Here is a 16,415-nt window from a genome sequence, read left to right on the forward strand (position 1 = left end):
TCTAAAGCGACACTAAACGAATGTTTTAAAACTTTCACAGATACCTCAAACTAAAAGCACAAAGCCTGTCTTTAAATTTAATTTCGTTTTGTATTAATTGTATCTTAATTTTAATCGATGTTCCATCAAAAAAATTGTCTGGGTTTAATAAATAAGAAGGCTATTAGAAAATAGATAATCAGGACACGGAGGCGCTGGCGAACCTGGAGCTCGTCTCATAAATGAACCGAAACTCAGCGTAGGGCTATAAGGTAGCCTATGCCTCACAGACCTGAGACATAGGCTATAGATAGCTTGAAATATCTACTTTAAAGCAGAACAATTCAAAACGAAAGAAAACAGACTGCGCTGCTTATAGGCCTAATTCGTATGAAATGTGCATTTCTCTCTGGCGCTGCGAAGATCGCGATTCGACAACTTCATCTTATAGCCGACACTGACAAAAAAATGTTTTATTAGTAAACAATTAAAGTGTATCCTGCTATATTTTACATATTTGCCTGTTCCTTTCAAAACACTAACAGTGGGGTTTTTGACTTTTTTTTTTTTTTTTTTTTTTGCAGCTGCGAACAAATTCTTTCGACACACACACAATAGCCTACACTCTGCGCTTATGTTTTAAAAACATAATTTAACATATATAACAATTTTTAAATAGCCCACTTAAAGTGTTTATTACAAGTAAATGACTAAATGCTAAAAATTAATACATTTTAATGAACTAACATGCGTTGCATTTACAATTCTGTGAAAACAGGGGGTGCTGCAGCACCCCCAGCACCCCCACTTCCCGCGTCCCTGGATTCATGCCTTACAACAGCTGGAATGTAAATACACCCTTGCCTCATTTAGTATATACGGTTCTATGAATATCCAAATGAGCCCCGCCTCCACTCACTCACACCAGCTCTGAGATCCACTGGTTGACGATCACACGTTGATCTGATTGGTTACAAGGTAGTTTGTGACGTCAGATTTCAAACCGTGTTTTTGAGACTGTCTTAATGTAACTCTTGGTTCACTGCAGTTTTAAGGAGAAAATACTCAGTAATGGTGTCGACTTATGAATTTACACATGGGTTGTCTTAAAGCATATTAAAAACACCACATAGACATATAAACAACATTAAAAGCTTGATTTTTACCACAGGGGGATGTTAAAAATAAATAAAATGTCAGTATCCAGAGCACCAAGTCAAGACACTCTGTGTACTGTACATCAAAAACATCAAAAGATTATAGATGTCTCTGAGCTTGTATCATTACTTCATAGAAAAGACGAGTTGTTTTAGTAGTATTATATTCTGGCTACTTGGATTATATAAATCTTAAGAACAACAAAATCGTGTGAATTTGTTAACATTAGAACGAAATAGCCTAACATTGTTGCATCTTGTTTACTCTCATTTTGAGGTTTCCAAAAATCATGTGAAAATGTAAGAGACTCTAAAACACTAAAGTTCAGCTATATTAATGAAAATTAAAATAAGAGTCTCTGTAATATCTCACTGTTTAGTGATTTATCAGCTCAAAGCATTATGGGTAAAATCTCTCTACAGTCTATTCTGAAACATCAACACAGTTTCACTGATGATTTATAATCAACGTAAAACCCAGGATAGAGCGTCTGAGTGAATGTGGTCTGGACTGTGTGGATGAGGCTCATTGTGTCAGAGACGCTGTAGAAGGACAGAGTTCCTGCACTGTGATCCACATACACTCCTATTCTTCTGCTGATGGACTTTACAGGGAGAACAGTGTCTATGTTATTGTGTATGAATGAGTATCTGGAGGAAGAGCAGAACAAACTCCAGGACTGATCATTATATCCAAACCAACACTCATTACCCCATCCCTTCCTGCTGATGCTCTTATATGACACTGATATAAACACATATTCACCACTCCACTCAATCTCCCAGTAACAGCGTCCACACACACTCTCTCTACACAACACCTGAGGCCACCGATCAAATCTGTCTGGATGATCAGGATACGACTGTTGTGTGTCAGTGACAGTAATCACTCTGTTCCTCTCAGACAGACTGAGGTGTTTATTCACTGTGTTCAGATCCAGAGTCAGCTGATGGGAATCTGATGGAGAGAAAACACATCAGAATCAGGAATTATGAATCTGTCTGATCTTTTAATGTATCTGAACAATGTATCATCAGTGTCTCAGTACAGCTGATCAGATATCCTGTGCAAATCATCATTTACATGATCAATTATAAAACTCTTCTATCATGTTTATTTCTCCTTCTACAGGAAGAACATGAACACATTCAGTGAGTTTTTCTGCTTGTTTCTCAGTGACTTACATTGTAGGAAGTCGTTCCTGGTCTTGGGATTCATGTTGGTGAATGTGACTGTGGAAATAAACAGACATGAACAGTGTGAAGAGAAATGACAAGATAAAATACATCCATTTCTAAGACGTTTCTAATCTGATATTAGATGATGCAGGACTCATTTCTGAGAACAGAAGAATCTCCAGATGCCTCATATATAAAACACACGTATCGGATTCAATCCTAAATTTCAATGGATTTCAATTTCAATACATAGGCTATAGTATTTATTACTTCTAAACCATCAAGGGATGTTTGTGGCTGTTCTGTAGAGTTGATGCTCTTGAATTAAAGATGAACTGTGATTTATAAAGTGGGATACGTTTAGGAAAATTATTTGTGCGCATGTTTTATAAATCATAGGAACATTTCAGAAACGGTTGTACGTTCATATTTCGGATCATTCTCCACACGTCTGTATAAACGAGGCGCAGGACTTTACCTCTATCAGAGATCTTCTTGAGCTCCTCTTTGCAGAAATCCTCCAGTTTGTCTCTCAGCTGACGGACAGATTCTCTCACGCCATCAAAAGAGGAGAGAGAACTGAAGGAAACATCGGGTTCGTCTGTAGATTCAGGAGGTGCTGAGAGAGACTGGAAACTCTACAGAAAACAGAAATCAAAACTCATCATCTCCACACTTCAGCCAATAACCTGCACTATATCAGATCTGAGCGGCTCTTGTTGACTTCACTTCTCTTCAGTGACTCGCTTCAATCCAGCACTTTCACACAATCAGCACATTCTCCTCATATTCATCATTTAAAGGTAGGGTAGGTAATCCTGTTCAGAAACATTTTTTTTATACTGGGTGAAATGGTCCTTCCATTCTGATTAGGGATTGACCGATATGGATTTTTTAATGTTTTCAGAAACTTAATTAATAATAAATTGAATTTTTATAGCGCTTTTCTCTAACTCAAAGTCGCTTTACAGGGCAGAGAAAAAAATAAAATAAATAAATAAATTGGGGGGGCTATGGATAGGCAGAGGTGAAGAGATGGTTCTTGAGGCGGGACTGAAAGATGGTAAGGGACTCAGAGGTGCGGATCTCAAGGGGAAGGGAGTTCCAGAGCCTTGGAGCTGCCCTCGAGAAAGCTCTGTCCCCAAAACTACAGAGTTTTGACTTGGGGATGGATAGGAGACCGGCTGAGGTGGATCTGAGGGACCGTGAGGGTTGGTAGGGGGAGAGGAGGTCAGTGAGGTATGATGGGGCCAGGTGGTGGATGGCTTTGTAGGTAAGAACCAGAATTTTGTATTTGATCCGTTGGGAAATGGGAAGCCAGTGCAGTTGTTTTAAAACTGGCGTGATGTGGTGCCAGGATTTGGAGCGGGTGATGAGTTGGGCGGCTGCGTTTTGGACCAGTTGTAGTCTTTTTATGTAAGTTGAGCTAATACCAAGGAGTAGTGAGTTGCAGTAGTCCAGTCGTGAGGAGATGAAGGCGTGAATGAGTCTTTCAGCAGCAGGGGGTGTGAGTGAGGGTCTGATTTTAGCAACATTGCGGAGGTGAAAGAAGGATGTTTTAATTACCTGACGGATGTGGGGCTCAAGGGAGAGGGTTGAATCAAAAATCACGCCAAGGTTGCATGTTGCATGTTATTGCATGTTATTTGCAGTTAAATGAATGTGGAATAGTTTAATGTTGTTATTAAATGCAAATAGCTGAGCTTTAGAGTGTTTTTTTGCCCTGCTTAAGTTCGTCTCATTCTGCTCTCATGAAATGTTTCTCTGTGAGTCTCTTGCTCAAGTCCACTATGATCCAGTTCTTCTAGATCTCTGTTACCTGCAGGAACTGGATGTGATGGTGTGTGTGTGAAAGCTGCTCCAGCTCAGCGTCTCTCCTCCTCAGATCATTGATCTCCTGCTCCAGTCGCTCCAGTCGTCCTTCAGCTCGACTCACTGCAGTCTTTTCCTGATCTCTGATCAGCTGTGTCGCCTCAGAGCGGCTTCTCTCAATGGAGCGGATGATCTCAGTGAAGATCTTCTCACTGTCCTCCACTGCTGTGTGTGCAGAGCGCTGTTACACACACATCACAATCACACAGTGAGTTCAGTGAGTCCAAACTGAGACGTCTCACACTTCTCTTCTTCTCCAGACTCACCTTATGAGACTCCACAGCCTCTCTCAGCTGATGAAGATCTTTCTGTCTCTGCTGGATTCTCTGACGGATCTTCATCTGCGTCTCCTTCAGCTGTTTCTGGAGGACAAACCAATGACAGCGAATGACACATAAAACTACTGTCACACAATAAGGGTTAAAGATCTAGCATGGCAAGTTTATCCTGTAGGTTCAAACCACAGATCAGTGAAGTTTGATGTTATTGACATCATCATCTTTGATTTGGGCTCTGCGTACATGAGTTGATCAATGATTTGATTTGATTTGTGAATCAAAATTGGTCCTTCAAAGAAAAAAAAAACTTTTAAAAGTAGCATTCCTTTAAAAAAGTGCATGTAAATAATATACTTTAAAAGAATATACTTAAGTGTGAACTGAATGTTATGTTTACAGACACGTAGTTGCATGTTAATTGCCATTAAATGAAAATGTATTATAATTTAAATTTATATATAAAGCAATTAGCTGAACTTATTAGTGATTTCTAAGTACTTCTTCAAATGTTATTTCATAATTCTATTCTTTTTAAAATATAGTTAAAGTGTACTGTCATCTGTACAGACAAGCATTTATGATAAACTAAAATATACTGTAATAATGAAGTTGTACATTAAAAATAAATTAACATTAAATATATCGAATAACACACTACAGTTGTAATCATAATCAAGTACTTTACATGTGCTTTAGTATGTCAACACGTCAAAATAAGTGCACTTATCTAAAGCACGGAGCAAAAGAGTCACATTGAAATATTAAAAATGTTTTAAAGGTGCTTTAAAGTAAAACCTTTAATTTGTCATTAGTGTATTTATTAAGTGAAACAGTCATGAACATTTACTCTCTTTAAAAGGTCATGAAACCCTAAACCAAAATTTCTGAGATTTTAACAGCTGGTATGTGTGTTGAACACCATTGAAGACAATGTTAGCATCTGTTAGATTTAATAGTAGGGAGAAAATGGTTAAATTTTTTTTTTTTTTTCCCGCTATTTTCATCTTCCGGGTTTAAAATCTTCATCATGTCCAGGGGCCTCATTTATAAAACTTTGTGTAGGATTTCCATCAGAAGTGGCGTACGGATGAAACATAGGACGTGCGTACGCACAGAAATATTCGGATTTATAAAACCGTGCGCACGCACATCCTACGCAGTTTTCCCTTAATAAATCACAATCAATTCTAAATGTAGCGCAGCTTTTGCGGCTTCATGTCACGCCCATAGTTGCCCATAAATAGTCCGTGAAACGCCCACAAATATTTATCGATTGCGAAATCATGGCAAACACAGAGGAAAACCAAGAAACGTAACTTCACTCAATGTTAAGTGGAAATTATCGTTGGCGAGGTGGAAAAGAGGAGTAAAATGTTGTTTGGAGGGCACAGTGTGGGCATTACTAATGCCAAAAAGGCACTTGAGTGGCAAAAGGTTGCAGACGCCGTAAATGCTGCAGCCTCACAACCTCGGACCGTGGCCGAAATAAAAAAGAAATGGTCGGACATCAAAGTCGATGCAAAAAAGCGTCTAGCGCTCCATCGCCAGAGTGTGTCTGCCACGGGTGGGGGAAAGGGGAAAGCTACAGATTATTGTTATGAGGATGAATTGCATAACATGCCAATTATTGCAGAACATATTTCACTTTTCTTTTTGCAAATATGTGTTAATTTGCATTTCTGTTGTAGGCTAATCTTCGTTTGATTTTGTTTGTTTTACACTGCAGATCGATCAAACGGGTGTTCGTGTAGGCTGTTAATTGTAAGACTTGCTTTGTGAAGTCTTCATGTTATTTATGAGAGGCAGTATTGCCATTTCTTTTACACAACGGTCTACAGTTTCACACACTTTCACGTGTTTCTTCCATCTGCCGACGGTGTCGCCATTTCTCATTTCACCCGTTTTTGTGCGTACGCCTGGGTCAGAGTTTGCGTGAAGGACCGCACATTTTCCCATCAAGTTTGCTTTTTATACCAATTATTGCGTAGAGAGCAGCGTACGCCTTCTTTTGTGCGTAGGCTACGCAACGTTTATAAATGAGGCCCCAGAGCACTTTGACTCATCGGTGACTCATTATTATTCATGTACTGAGTTTTCTTATCCAATGAGAAGACACTTGCTCTTAATTATTCATTACACCACGTGGAACTTTCCAATGACAGACATGTCAAACTGTGATATCGCGTAGATGAGAGAGCAATGATGGGACGCGCGGTTGTTTTCGTGGTGCAAAAGTTCCAGTGCGTATTTCCCCGCGATTCTGCCAGGGCTAGACTCTAGCTGTGGGCGGTTGGTTGGCCATCAACCACGGACACATCTAAACTATGTGTGTGTAGCAACCATTCAACAGGAGAATGGTGGACTTCGGCCTTACACGGTACACCAATGCAGGTTTCGTCTTGCGAGTGTTGCGGTCCCGAGGACTTTTCTATCGCTTCAGAGGTGTGTGTGTGTGTGTGTGTGTGTCTAAAATGTAACCCTGACCGTTTTACTTGCCTTTTGTTAAATAATCACTCGTTGTTAAAATTTAGATATGTCGATAATACCTCAAGTGTAAGGAACGTATGCTTAATTTGTGAAAATTTCTATGTCACTGTCCATCTTTATTATGTGGGTTTAGGGGGCGCGTACATCTAGGATATGTACGGAACGTTTTTTTTAAGCGGAAAATTTATTATTTTCAAATATATGCATTTCTAGTGTGTATAGAAACAATTTATATGTTTTAAATACAATTATGATTACTGTAGGCTAATATATGTAGCAGGGCATTCAGTTACTTTTGAAAGGACAAAAATAAGGTGTCCGTGTATTTCATTAGACTTTAACTTTGCCAGCTATTAAAAAAATCTAGCATTTCCTCACGTTTTACCACAGATTTTTAGTGACAGTCGATATGCATGGGCCACTGGCGATGACGATTCCCCTCCCCCCACCCCCCACCCCCAGCCGTGCCATACCACACCCACTCCCCTCCCTTCTTATCACAGCCATCCACGCCCATTTAAGTTGCATTTTTCAAACAGATTGTGAGCTAGACTTGAGCTGAAAGAGTACATGAAGTGCACTTAAATGCCCTTTCATTTCAGTAATATTATATTATTTGCAAGTACAGTTTTATCTTTTAAATATACTTTTACTACAAGTGCACGTCAATACAATTAATCACACTTCGTTTTTAAACCACTAGTGGTTAAGATTACTTCTATGTTTTTATCCTTTTTAGAGCTTGAAACTTTTGAACCTCTTTGACTTTCAATGTATAGAGTAAAATAGACATTCTTCAAAATATCATCTTTACAATCTACAGAAGAAAGTGAGTCAAACTGGTTTGGGACAACATGAGTAAATGAGTGAGTAAATGAAGACACTTTCATTTCTGTGTGATCAATCCCTCTCAGTTCATACCTGTGTCTCTGTCCTCTGTGCTGCAGTTGATACAGTTTTGTGGTTTTTATGTTCATACTCTTTACACCGCAAACAAATGCACTGTTGATCAGTGACACAGAACATTTCTAGCTCTTTATCATGTTTACGGCAGATCATGTCCTGCAGTCGTCCAGTGGCATCAATCACTTTGTGTGGCTTACGAGAGTGAAATTCCTCATGACGGTCTAAATGAGTTTGACAGTAAGATTCCTGACACACCAGACAGGACTTGACGGCTTTGTATTTTCTTCCAGTACAGACGTCACACTCCACGTCTCCAGATCCAGCGTAACAGTCAGCAGGAAGTTTAGTCTTCTTCAGTTTCTCCACCAGTTCAGCCAGAATGGTGTTTTTAGCTAAAGCAGGTCTTGGACTGAAGGTCTGTCTGCACTGAGGGCAGCTGTAGACTCTCTTCTCATCCTCCTGATCCCAGCAGTCTGTAATACAGATCTTACAGTAACTGTGTCCACAGTGGATAGTCACTGGATCCTTCAGGAGATCCAGACACACTGGACACGTGAACTCATCCTGAGAAATTCTGGCTTCAGCCATTTTACTGCATGAATACAGAGAGACACAAACACACAACAGCTCAACAACAGTTCAGTTTCTGTTTCTCTGAACTGACGAGCTGTGTGTTCTGAGCACATGTGTAATATAGGCGTGTCTGTAAAGCAGCATTCCTCACTTCACACACACACTTTACTGCTGTGTTTACTGTATGTGTCCTTCAAGTGGAGTCGAAAATATCATAATTACAAGTCCCGAGCTCATGAATGAGCAATGTTTACTTGATGAATAACATCAAGTCAAACTAGTATTGAGGAGCAGGTCAGAAGCTAGAAGCAAGTCATTTGTAATTTTAACAAGCACAGTTTCGTTTTACTTTAATTTCATTTGATGATTGATGTTTCTCATATGCAACAGAAATGGCAGCTTCTTTCAGTCGGGCAACATGGTGGTGGCACGGACATGGAGAAGGTTTATAGGTTCAACAGCATTAAGTTAAAGAGCGCAAACTTTATCATTCAACTGAACTGCACATTCATTTCAGACCCTTACGTTAAATGCTCTTGTGCCGTCTGTGCAATAAATGCACGTCCTTGAATGAGCGCTGTTTACGCGGGTTGAATTGACGTAGATCAGCGATCATGAGTGACAGGGCAGGGGCACTTCAGGGGCCAATCAGGTTTCAGTTGGAGCCAGTGCCCCTCTGGCCCCAACCCTTGGATCCGCCAATGTTTTTAAATCATGCTGAGTGTTTGTTGCCGCTGTTGTCAGTGGCGAAGGGCAACAGTGTTTTCCTGTCGCTCGTGCACTTCACACAGACTTCACTTCAATCTGTCGCTCAACACCGTGGCGGAGACTCTCTATTCGTTCCGGTGAAATCTCAAAACAAATTACGTGTCCATGCTTTTGACAAACAATCACTGATGAACATCTTTGGTTTTAATGGGAAAAAACAACAACTATATGATCTGACACCCTAGTCAACAAAAGATCTTCCACCAGACCATTAAAGGTAGTGAAGGCAATTATCAGAGAGCTAGCAATAGCAAGTATAGCTTTGAAAGCATAAGATCCCATCCTCCCTTCAGAGCGTCTCCAAAGCCACGTCTCCTTCAAAACACACGAACTCACACAGCAGAGTCTGCAAAGCATCATGAGATGAGAGACGGTGTTAAACTACCTGATGTCTCAAAGCACATAACATCACATTAATAATGAACATAAACAACTTAAAGAGCTCTGACCTGTACCACTTGACTGCTGCAGATTCATTTCACCGTTGATAGTCTTGCCATTGAAATGAACCACTCTGAGTATAACGTCACAGGTTTCCATCTCTTCCAGATTACAGTAGTTATGGCGTGAACGCAGAATAATCTCGCTGTTTTGGTTCAGGAGTAACTGTAAAAGGTGGCTGATGTCTGCGCGAGCAGGTGCGCGGAGGTATGAAAATACACATGTTGACAGGCAGGTAGGACATTGTACAATCGTATAAAGAGCAACAAAATCTTGTGAATTTGTTAACATTAGAAAGAAATAGCCTACCAAAATATCAAAGCACTGAGTACTGGATCAGTTTTGCAAATGATGTTTGTGTTTCTTTTATTAACAGAAGTGGAAATGCCTGTATGAATGTTATGGAAGGTCAGCCAGAACACCCTAGCAACCATATACTGTAGCAACACCCCGGCAACTGCTTAACAAGAGCCTAGCAACCACCCAGCATATCCTAGCAACCATCTTGCAACACTTTAGCAAACACCCAGAACATCCATCTATTCTGAACTAACTTCAAACTATTTACCCCCATCCATCCATCCATCCATCCATCCACATTTCAAAAGTTCACACTTACAGATAATCAGATATAGTATATATTATAATGTGTCCTAAAGAATAGTCTGTCAGTGTAAGGAATATGGAAGTAAAATAATGTCAAATGTTTTTGAACTAAAAAAGCCTGTTGAATTGCACTACTTGAAAAAAATAGGCATTGCATTAACCATGCTTGCATTTTAATGCATTGTATTTTTAGGGCTTGCATTTTTATGGGCTGAAATTCAACATGGTTGAATATTTAAGCTGTGAATATTTCAATTAAAAACATTTCAAACACATTTTCATTATTAAAAATTCAATAATCCATATTCACCTTTCATATTTCACTTCCAAAATATTCAAACTGTTTAAAAATACAACCTATAATATTCAACAGGCAATTTTCGGTCCATTTTATTTCGCTTTGCAAATTCGCTTTCACAAATTCAGTGGTTCAAATTCGACAGTAAATTAAACATTGACATCCAGGAACTGCAGGAAAAGCAGTAGATTGCCGAGCATACTCTCGTATTTTTGTATTTTTAAACAGTTTGAATATTTTGGAAGTGAAATATGAAAGGTGAATATTTCAGCCCATAAAAATGCAAGCCCTAAAAATACAATGCATTAAAATGCAAGCATGGTTAATGCAATGCCTATTTTTTCAAGTAGTGCAATTCAACAGGCTTTTTTATTTCAAAAACATTTGACATTATTTTACTTCCATACAGGAAGATGTAGGCTGTGTGGAATCCATAAGCGGATCTTTATTAAAGGATCTAAGCATAAAATCCAAACAATAGTCACAACTCGTAGTCAGGTCACAGGCCTTGGTCGAAGCACAGGTAAAACAATCCAATGGCAGACAAATCCAAAAAACAGAAATCCAAAAGCATGAGTCAAAAGGCAAAACAATGGTCATAACTGTAGTCATCAATAGAGAATGGTAGAACGCTTAGTAAGGCAGAGAACTGGCAATACTTCGCAATAAGGCAGTGATAGCACATGGCTTAAATACAGGGTGACAGGAAATGACAAGACAGGAAATGATGTGGAAGGAACAGGAAGTAACAGAGTTCAATATTCAGGTGATGGCTCCCTCTGATGAAAAAAAAAAAAAAAAAAAAAAGTTCCCGTTTTACGTCGGTGTCCAGTGGGCACACTGTGCAAGACATACGCTGACAGTGACTCGTGCTCTAAACTGTTTACTTTATATATGCGACATGAGACAGAGGGGAATGGAGCGGATAGCATTGGCGTGGCTAATCCTGTCTGGCCAGTTCATCCAGTGTTTTGCGGATGGGATCATCAACCAGCTAACGTACAGCGGAACCGAGCTGCTGGCACTGCAAGACGGCGGAGTTCTACCATCGGCAGGATTACTCAACGACGTGCCCAGGGAGCTATATCGGCATCACGGCGCAGGTCATCGTCACGATGGGAAGGCGAGGAAGAGGGGCAAGAGAGGCGGCATGAGACAGCGCACTCGGAGGGCTAGTAAGTTACCGCTGCCTCAGATGCTGCTTTGTAACTCCCGCTCCCTGAGAAATAAGCTGGATGAACTGCGTTTACTGGCCAGGGGTTGCTATGAATACCGTGAGTCAGGCCTAATGATTTTCACTGAGACTTGTTTTAGTAAAGATGTACCAGACAATTTCGTACAGGTAGACGGGTTTTCTCATGTACGCCTGGACAGAGACACAAACTCGGGCAAAGTAGGGGGAGGAGGAGTATGTATTTATATCAAAGACAGTTGGTGCTCAAACTTTGCAATAAGAGACACTATATGCAACCCGGACTTGGAGCTACTGTGTGTTACTTTACGTCCACACTACCTGCCAAGAGAATTTAGCAACATTTTTGTGTGCGCCGTCTATGTCCCACCAAGTGGGAATGCCAACAGAGCAGCAAACCAAATTGCTGACTGTGTTCATCGTCACCTACAGAATAAACCTGACGCCCCAGTACTGATACTAGGGGATTTTAACCACAGCAGCCTGAACAAGAGTCTACCTGGTTTCTATCAATATGTGAAATGCAACACCAGGAAAAATAACATTCTCGACAAGTGCTATGGTAATGTCAGGGATGCTTATACAGCCAGAGCCAAACCTCCCCTTGCCAACTCTGACCACAATGCAATTCATCTGCTACCTACATATCGGTCAGTCTTTAAGTCCAGCAAACAAGAAATCCGAACTGTAAAGGTGTGGTCGGACGATAAAATTGAGGAACTGAAAGGATGTTTCCTCTCAACAGACTGGGACGTCTTTCTCAAGGAGGCGGACATTGACAGGGCAACGGAATCCACAACTGCCTATATCTCCTTTTGTGTTGACTCCATCATTCCACAGAAAACTGTTAAGATATATCCAAACAATAAACCTTACATAACAAAAGATATTAAGGAGTGTATTAAGTGGAAAAAGTCTGCCTTTAAACTTAGCGATACAGATGGAGTCAAAACAGCTCAAAAAGAGCTAAATAAACATATGAGAGCAGCTAGGCTGCAGCACAAGGAGCGGGCAGAACAGAACTTGTCCATGTTCAACTCCAAGAAACTGTGGGACTCAATTAGAGGAATGACAAACATGGAGGCTAAAAGGAAGCCCCTGTTTGCTCAGGATGAGAGTTTAAAAGCAAATGCACTGAACCAATTTTATATGCGTTTTGAATCTGATAACAATAGGGACTGCTGTGATGTTTTAGATAATGTAAACTGTAATGTGAAAGACAGGATTTTAATAGATCCACATGCGGTAACTAAGGTTTTTAAATCAATGTACCTGAAAAAAGCGACGGGGCCAGATAATATGTCTACTTTTCTTTTAAAGACATTTGCAGAGGAATTGACTCCGGTATGGCACCAGCTGTTCCAACTTTCTATTGATAAACATGTTGTACCTGAGATCTGGAAAAAGTCCACTATAATTCCAGTTCCAAAAAAGGCATGTCCTCAGGAGAACAACGATTATAGACCTGTTGCATTAACTTCCAATGTCTTCAAGGGCCTGGAACGACTTATGTTAAATGTACTTCGCTCAGAGGTGGAGCCAGTATTAGACAAAAATCAGTTTGCATATACAAAGAAACGAAGTACAAGTGATGCCATATCAACTACAATGCACCTTACATTGAAGCACCTTGAAACCCCAGGTGCATATGCTAGACTGCTCCTTATAGATTTTAGCTCTGCTTTTAATACAATTCAGCCACATATTCTCAAGAAAATTAGCCCTTCTGAATGTAAATCCATTTTTAATCAGGTGGTACCACTCATTCCTTACTAAGAGGCCACAGCAGGTGAAGTTTAACTCCTCCTTATCAAATACAGAAATATGTAGTACTGGTGCCCCTCAGGGATGTGTCAGTTCACCATTTTTGTTTATTCTGTATACAAATGACTGTGTTAGTTCTGAGCCTAATCAAAATGTGGTGAAGTTTTCGGATGATACAGCTGTTCTTAGTCTGCTCACTAAGAACTCTGACTCATCCATTCACAGAGATGCTGTGGACAGGTTTGTGGACTGGTGCGACAATCATAAACTACAGATTAACACCTGTAAGACTGTAGAAATGCTCTTTGATCCCAAATCAATTGGTGACCGAAGCCCTGTGACCATACATGACAATAACATTAATCAACAAAATTCATGCAAGTACCTAGGCATTCACATTGACAGTGACCTGAGCTGGCAGACACAGGTAGCCACTGTCTGCGCCAGAATCCATCAGCGCCTCCACTTTTTACGCAGACTGCGGTTGTTTGGTGTCAGTAAAAACATAAGGTTAATCTTTTATAGGGCAGCAATAGAGTCTATCTTACGGTATGGTATCACCAGTTGGTTTGGTAATCTGAGTGTCAAACTTAAATCACAGATTCTCAACCTGGTCAGAGTAGCGGGCAGGATTATGGGTCACCCTCCCCTTAACCCTCAGGAACTGTTCAATGAGGCTGTCCTTACTCAGGCAAAAAATATTTTAAATGACAGTTCCCATGTTTTGTTCAGCGAATACTCGCAGATGCCCTCAGGGAGAAGATACAGGGTCTCCTTATGTAAATACAACCGGTTCAAACATTCCTTTGTCCCAGTGTCAGTTAAGCTCATAAATGAGCAAATGTAGGGAGGTTTACCAGAACTGTAACATGTTCTGGTAAACTTTTTTTTTTTTTTTTTTTTTTTTTTACTGTGCATTGCACTTTAAATGTGTATTAGCAATGTACTTCAAGTATTGAAGCTTTGATCCTCTTGCACTTTGGTCCCTATCTGGTTGCCAGTTATGTACCCTCTCCTTTGTTTGGATGTTTTATGTTTTATGCTGTCTATATGTTTTATGTCTGCCTATGCAGCAGTACCCTGTCTCTAAACCAAATTTCTCCCAAGGGAGACGAATGAATGAACTTGAACTTGAACTGGTGCCTGATCAAATGTTACAGTCAGCAAGTGTGTGAGAGATGTGCCGTGTGTGTGTTTCAATCATCATCTCATCACGTTTGTCTACGGTCTCGTAATTCAAGTGTGCAAAACTAATTTATTCAATCAAATCATTTATTTCTTCTAGAGTTCATGTTTTTCATCCCTTGTGACCCAATATCTGAAATCTCAGGAAGTTCATCTTCATCCCTCATCTTCTGCATCACAATTTTCCTCACATTTTGAACACTATTTTCTCCACTACTAATGTAATTTTCTACATCTTCACTCCATTGTTCACAACTGTTTTATTTCATTATTCAAAACCACACTATCCTCAATCTGTTCATTTTGTAATGAACCCTGTGTTTAAAACATTTCATCTGAAAGGTACTTTTGATGGTATAAAAACGATAACACTTTAGAATACTGTTCCTTCATTAATGAATAACTACACAGGAACAAATGAGTAATGCACTATTAGCATTCTAGTAACTACTATTTACTAACAAGAAACTCTGATTAATGAATTAGTAAGTCACTGATTCTTGAGATAAGGGACAAAAGTACTTTTGAAAAGTGACAAACAAAAAATCGATACTACATTAATTTGAATTGGATATCTTCATAAACACGGGTCTCATTTTTCATACCATGAAAAGGAACAGGTTTTTTATTTAACCACTTTTTAATAAAAATTTACATTTACTCACTTAGTAACTTGACTTTTGTCAACTCTCTGACACTTGAAAATATGTTTTTTTTTTGTGTGTGTGTGTGTGTGTGTGTGTGTGTGTGTGTGTGTGTTTGATCAGTTCAACAACACTGTAAAATCTTTAAGTGTGTAGAAATGGTGTGCCTTAGCAAGGTTAACTGATAAATTGCATTGTATACACTTTTAATATTATTTTACATTGTTTTGGAAATTAGCCATTTTAAATTACCTTCATTTAGTTTACTAATGTTTTCATTTCTAATATATACAATCAGTGGTTTTGTGCACACAAGACACTGATGCATAGATAAGTTGGTGTTTTAATGTATGAACTCAATTGAACAAAAGAAACATAAATTGTTTTATAAAAATGAAAAACCTCCATCTTACGGTATTGACACACAACTAACGGTGTTGACACACAATTGACAAACTAATCGAGAATCAAACTGATTAAAGATATTTACCTAGTTTTGACATGGCAAAGGGAGAGAGTATCAAACTTCAAACAAAGAGTACCTGGTGACAGGATCTTTAAGGCACACATGAAAATGTCAAAATGTTCCTGGTATCAAAAGAAAAAAGCAAATGTATCTGGAGGTCCTCTATTGGTCATCTATATTTGAACTAAACTGTAAATCTAACAACTGATTTGCAAGAGGACACATTAGGCTGAGAACTAACTAAGAAAGTTATGTAATAGTGTACAAATGTTGAAGTGTAACAGGATCCAGAATTCTCCTCATGTATTTCCTGACTCCTTCCAAAGGCTCACTATAAAAATGAAAAGTGAACAATCAGACTCATAATGTCAGTGTTTCTGTAAATCTAAACTGACTGAAATGTCTGTTGTAATTCCAGCTCTACTTTAACACAGGGGTTCAGACAGGTAATTCATCTTTTGTTCTACAGGGCCTCAGGCAGGTCATTTCTATGATTTGCTTCAATTTCTCCCAACAAGTAAGTAAATATATAGAGAGAGTTTTATCTGTCATCACTGCCTTCGGTGTAGAGCCAAGCATTAAATATTTATATAATAGTTTAACTGTAATTTAAATACATT

General features: G+C 39.3%; 1 protein-coding gene across 1 annotated transcript in view; it reads right to left on the reverse strand.

Annotated features, from left to right (window-relative positions):
- Nucleotides 1-565: 565 nt before the first annotated feature.
- LOC307171682 (uncharacterized protein) overlaps nucleotides 566-16,415 on the reverse strand; it is a gene marked incomplete at its 5' end in the record, with an annotated part of 30,777 nt that continues 14,927 nt past the window's right edge. Inside the window, 6 exons of the mRNA XM_079893451.1 lie at nucleotides 566-2,094; nucleotides 2,322-2,369; nucleotides 2,794-2,953; nucleotides 4,135-4,368; nucleotides 4,454-4,549; nucleotides 7,874-8,450. Of these exons, the coding sequence (XP_079749577.1) occupies nucleotides 1,574-2,094; nucleotides 2,322-2,369; nucleotides 2,794-2,953; nucleotides 4,135-4,368; nucleotides 4,454-4,549; nucleotides 7,874-8,450 (1,636 nt within the window). The 3' untranslated portion in view covers nucleotides 566-1,573. The remainder of the gene's footprint in view (nucleotides 2,095-2,321; nucleotides 2,370-2,793; nucleotides 2,954-4,134; nucleotides 4,369-4,453; nucleotides 4,550-7,873; nucleotides 8,451-16,415) is intronic.

Source organism: Squalius cephalus (assembly GCF_949319135.1).
Source record: "Squalius cephalus genome assembly, chromosome: 1".
Taxonomy (NCBI): domain Eukaryota; kingdom Metazoa; phylum Chordata; class Actinopteri; order Cypriniformes; family Leuciscidae; genus Squalius; species Squalius cephalus.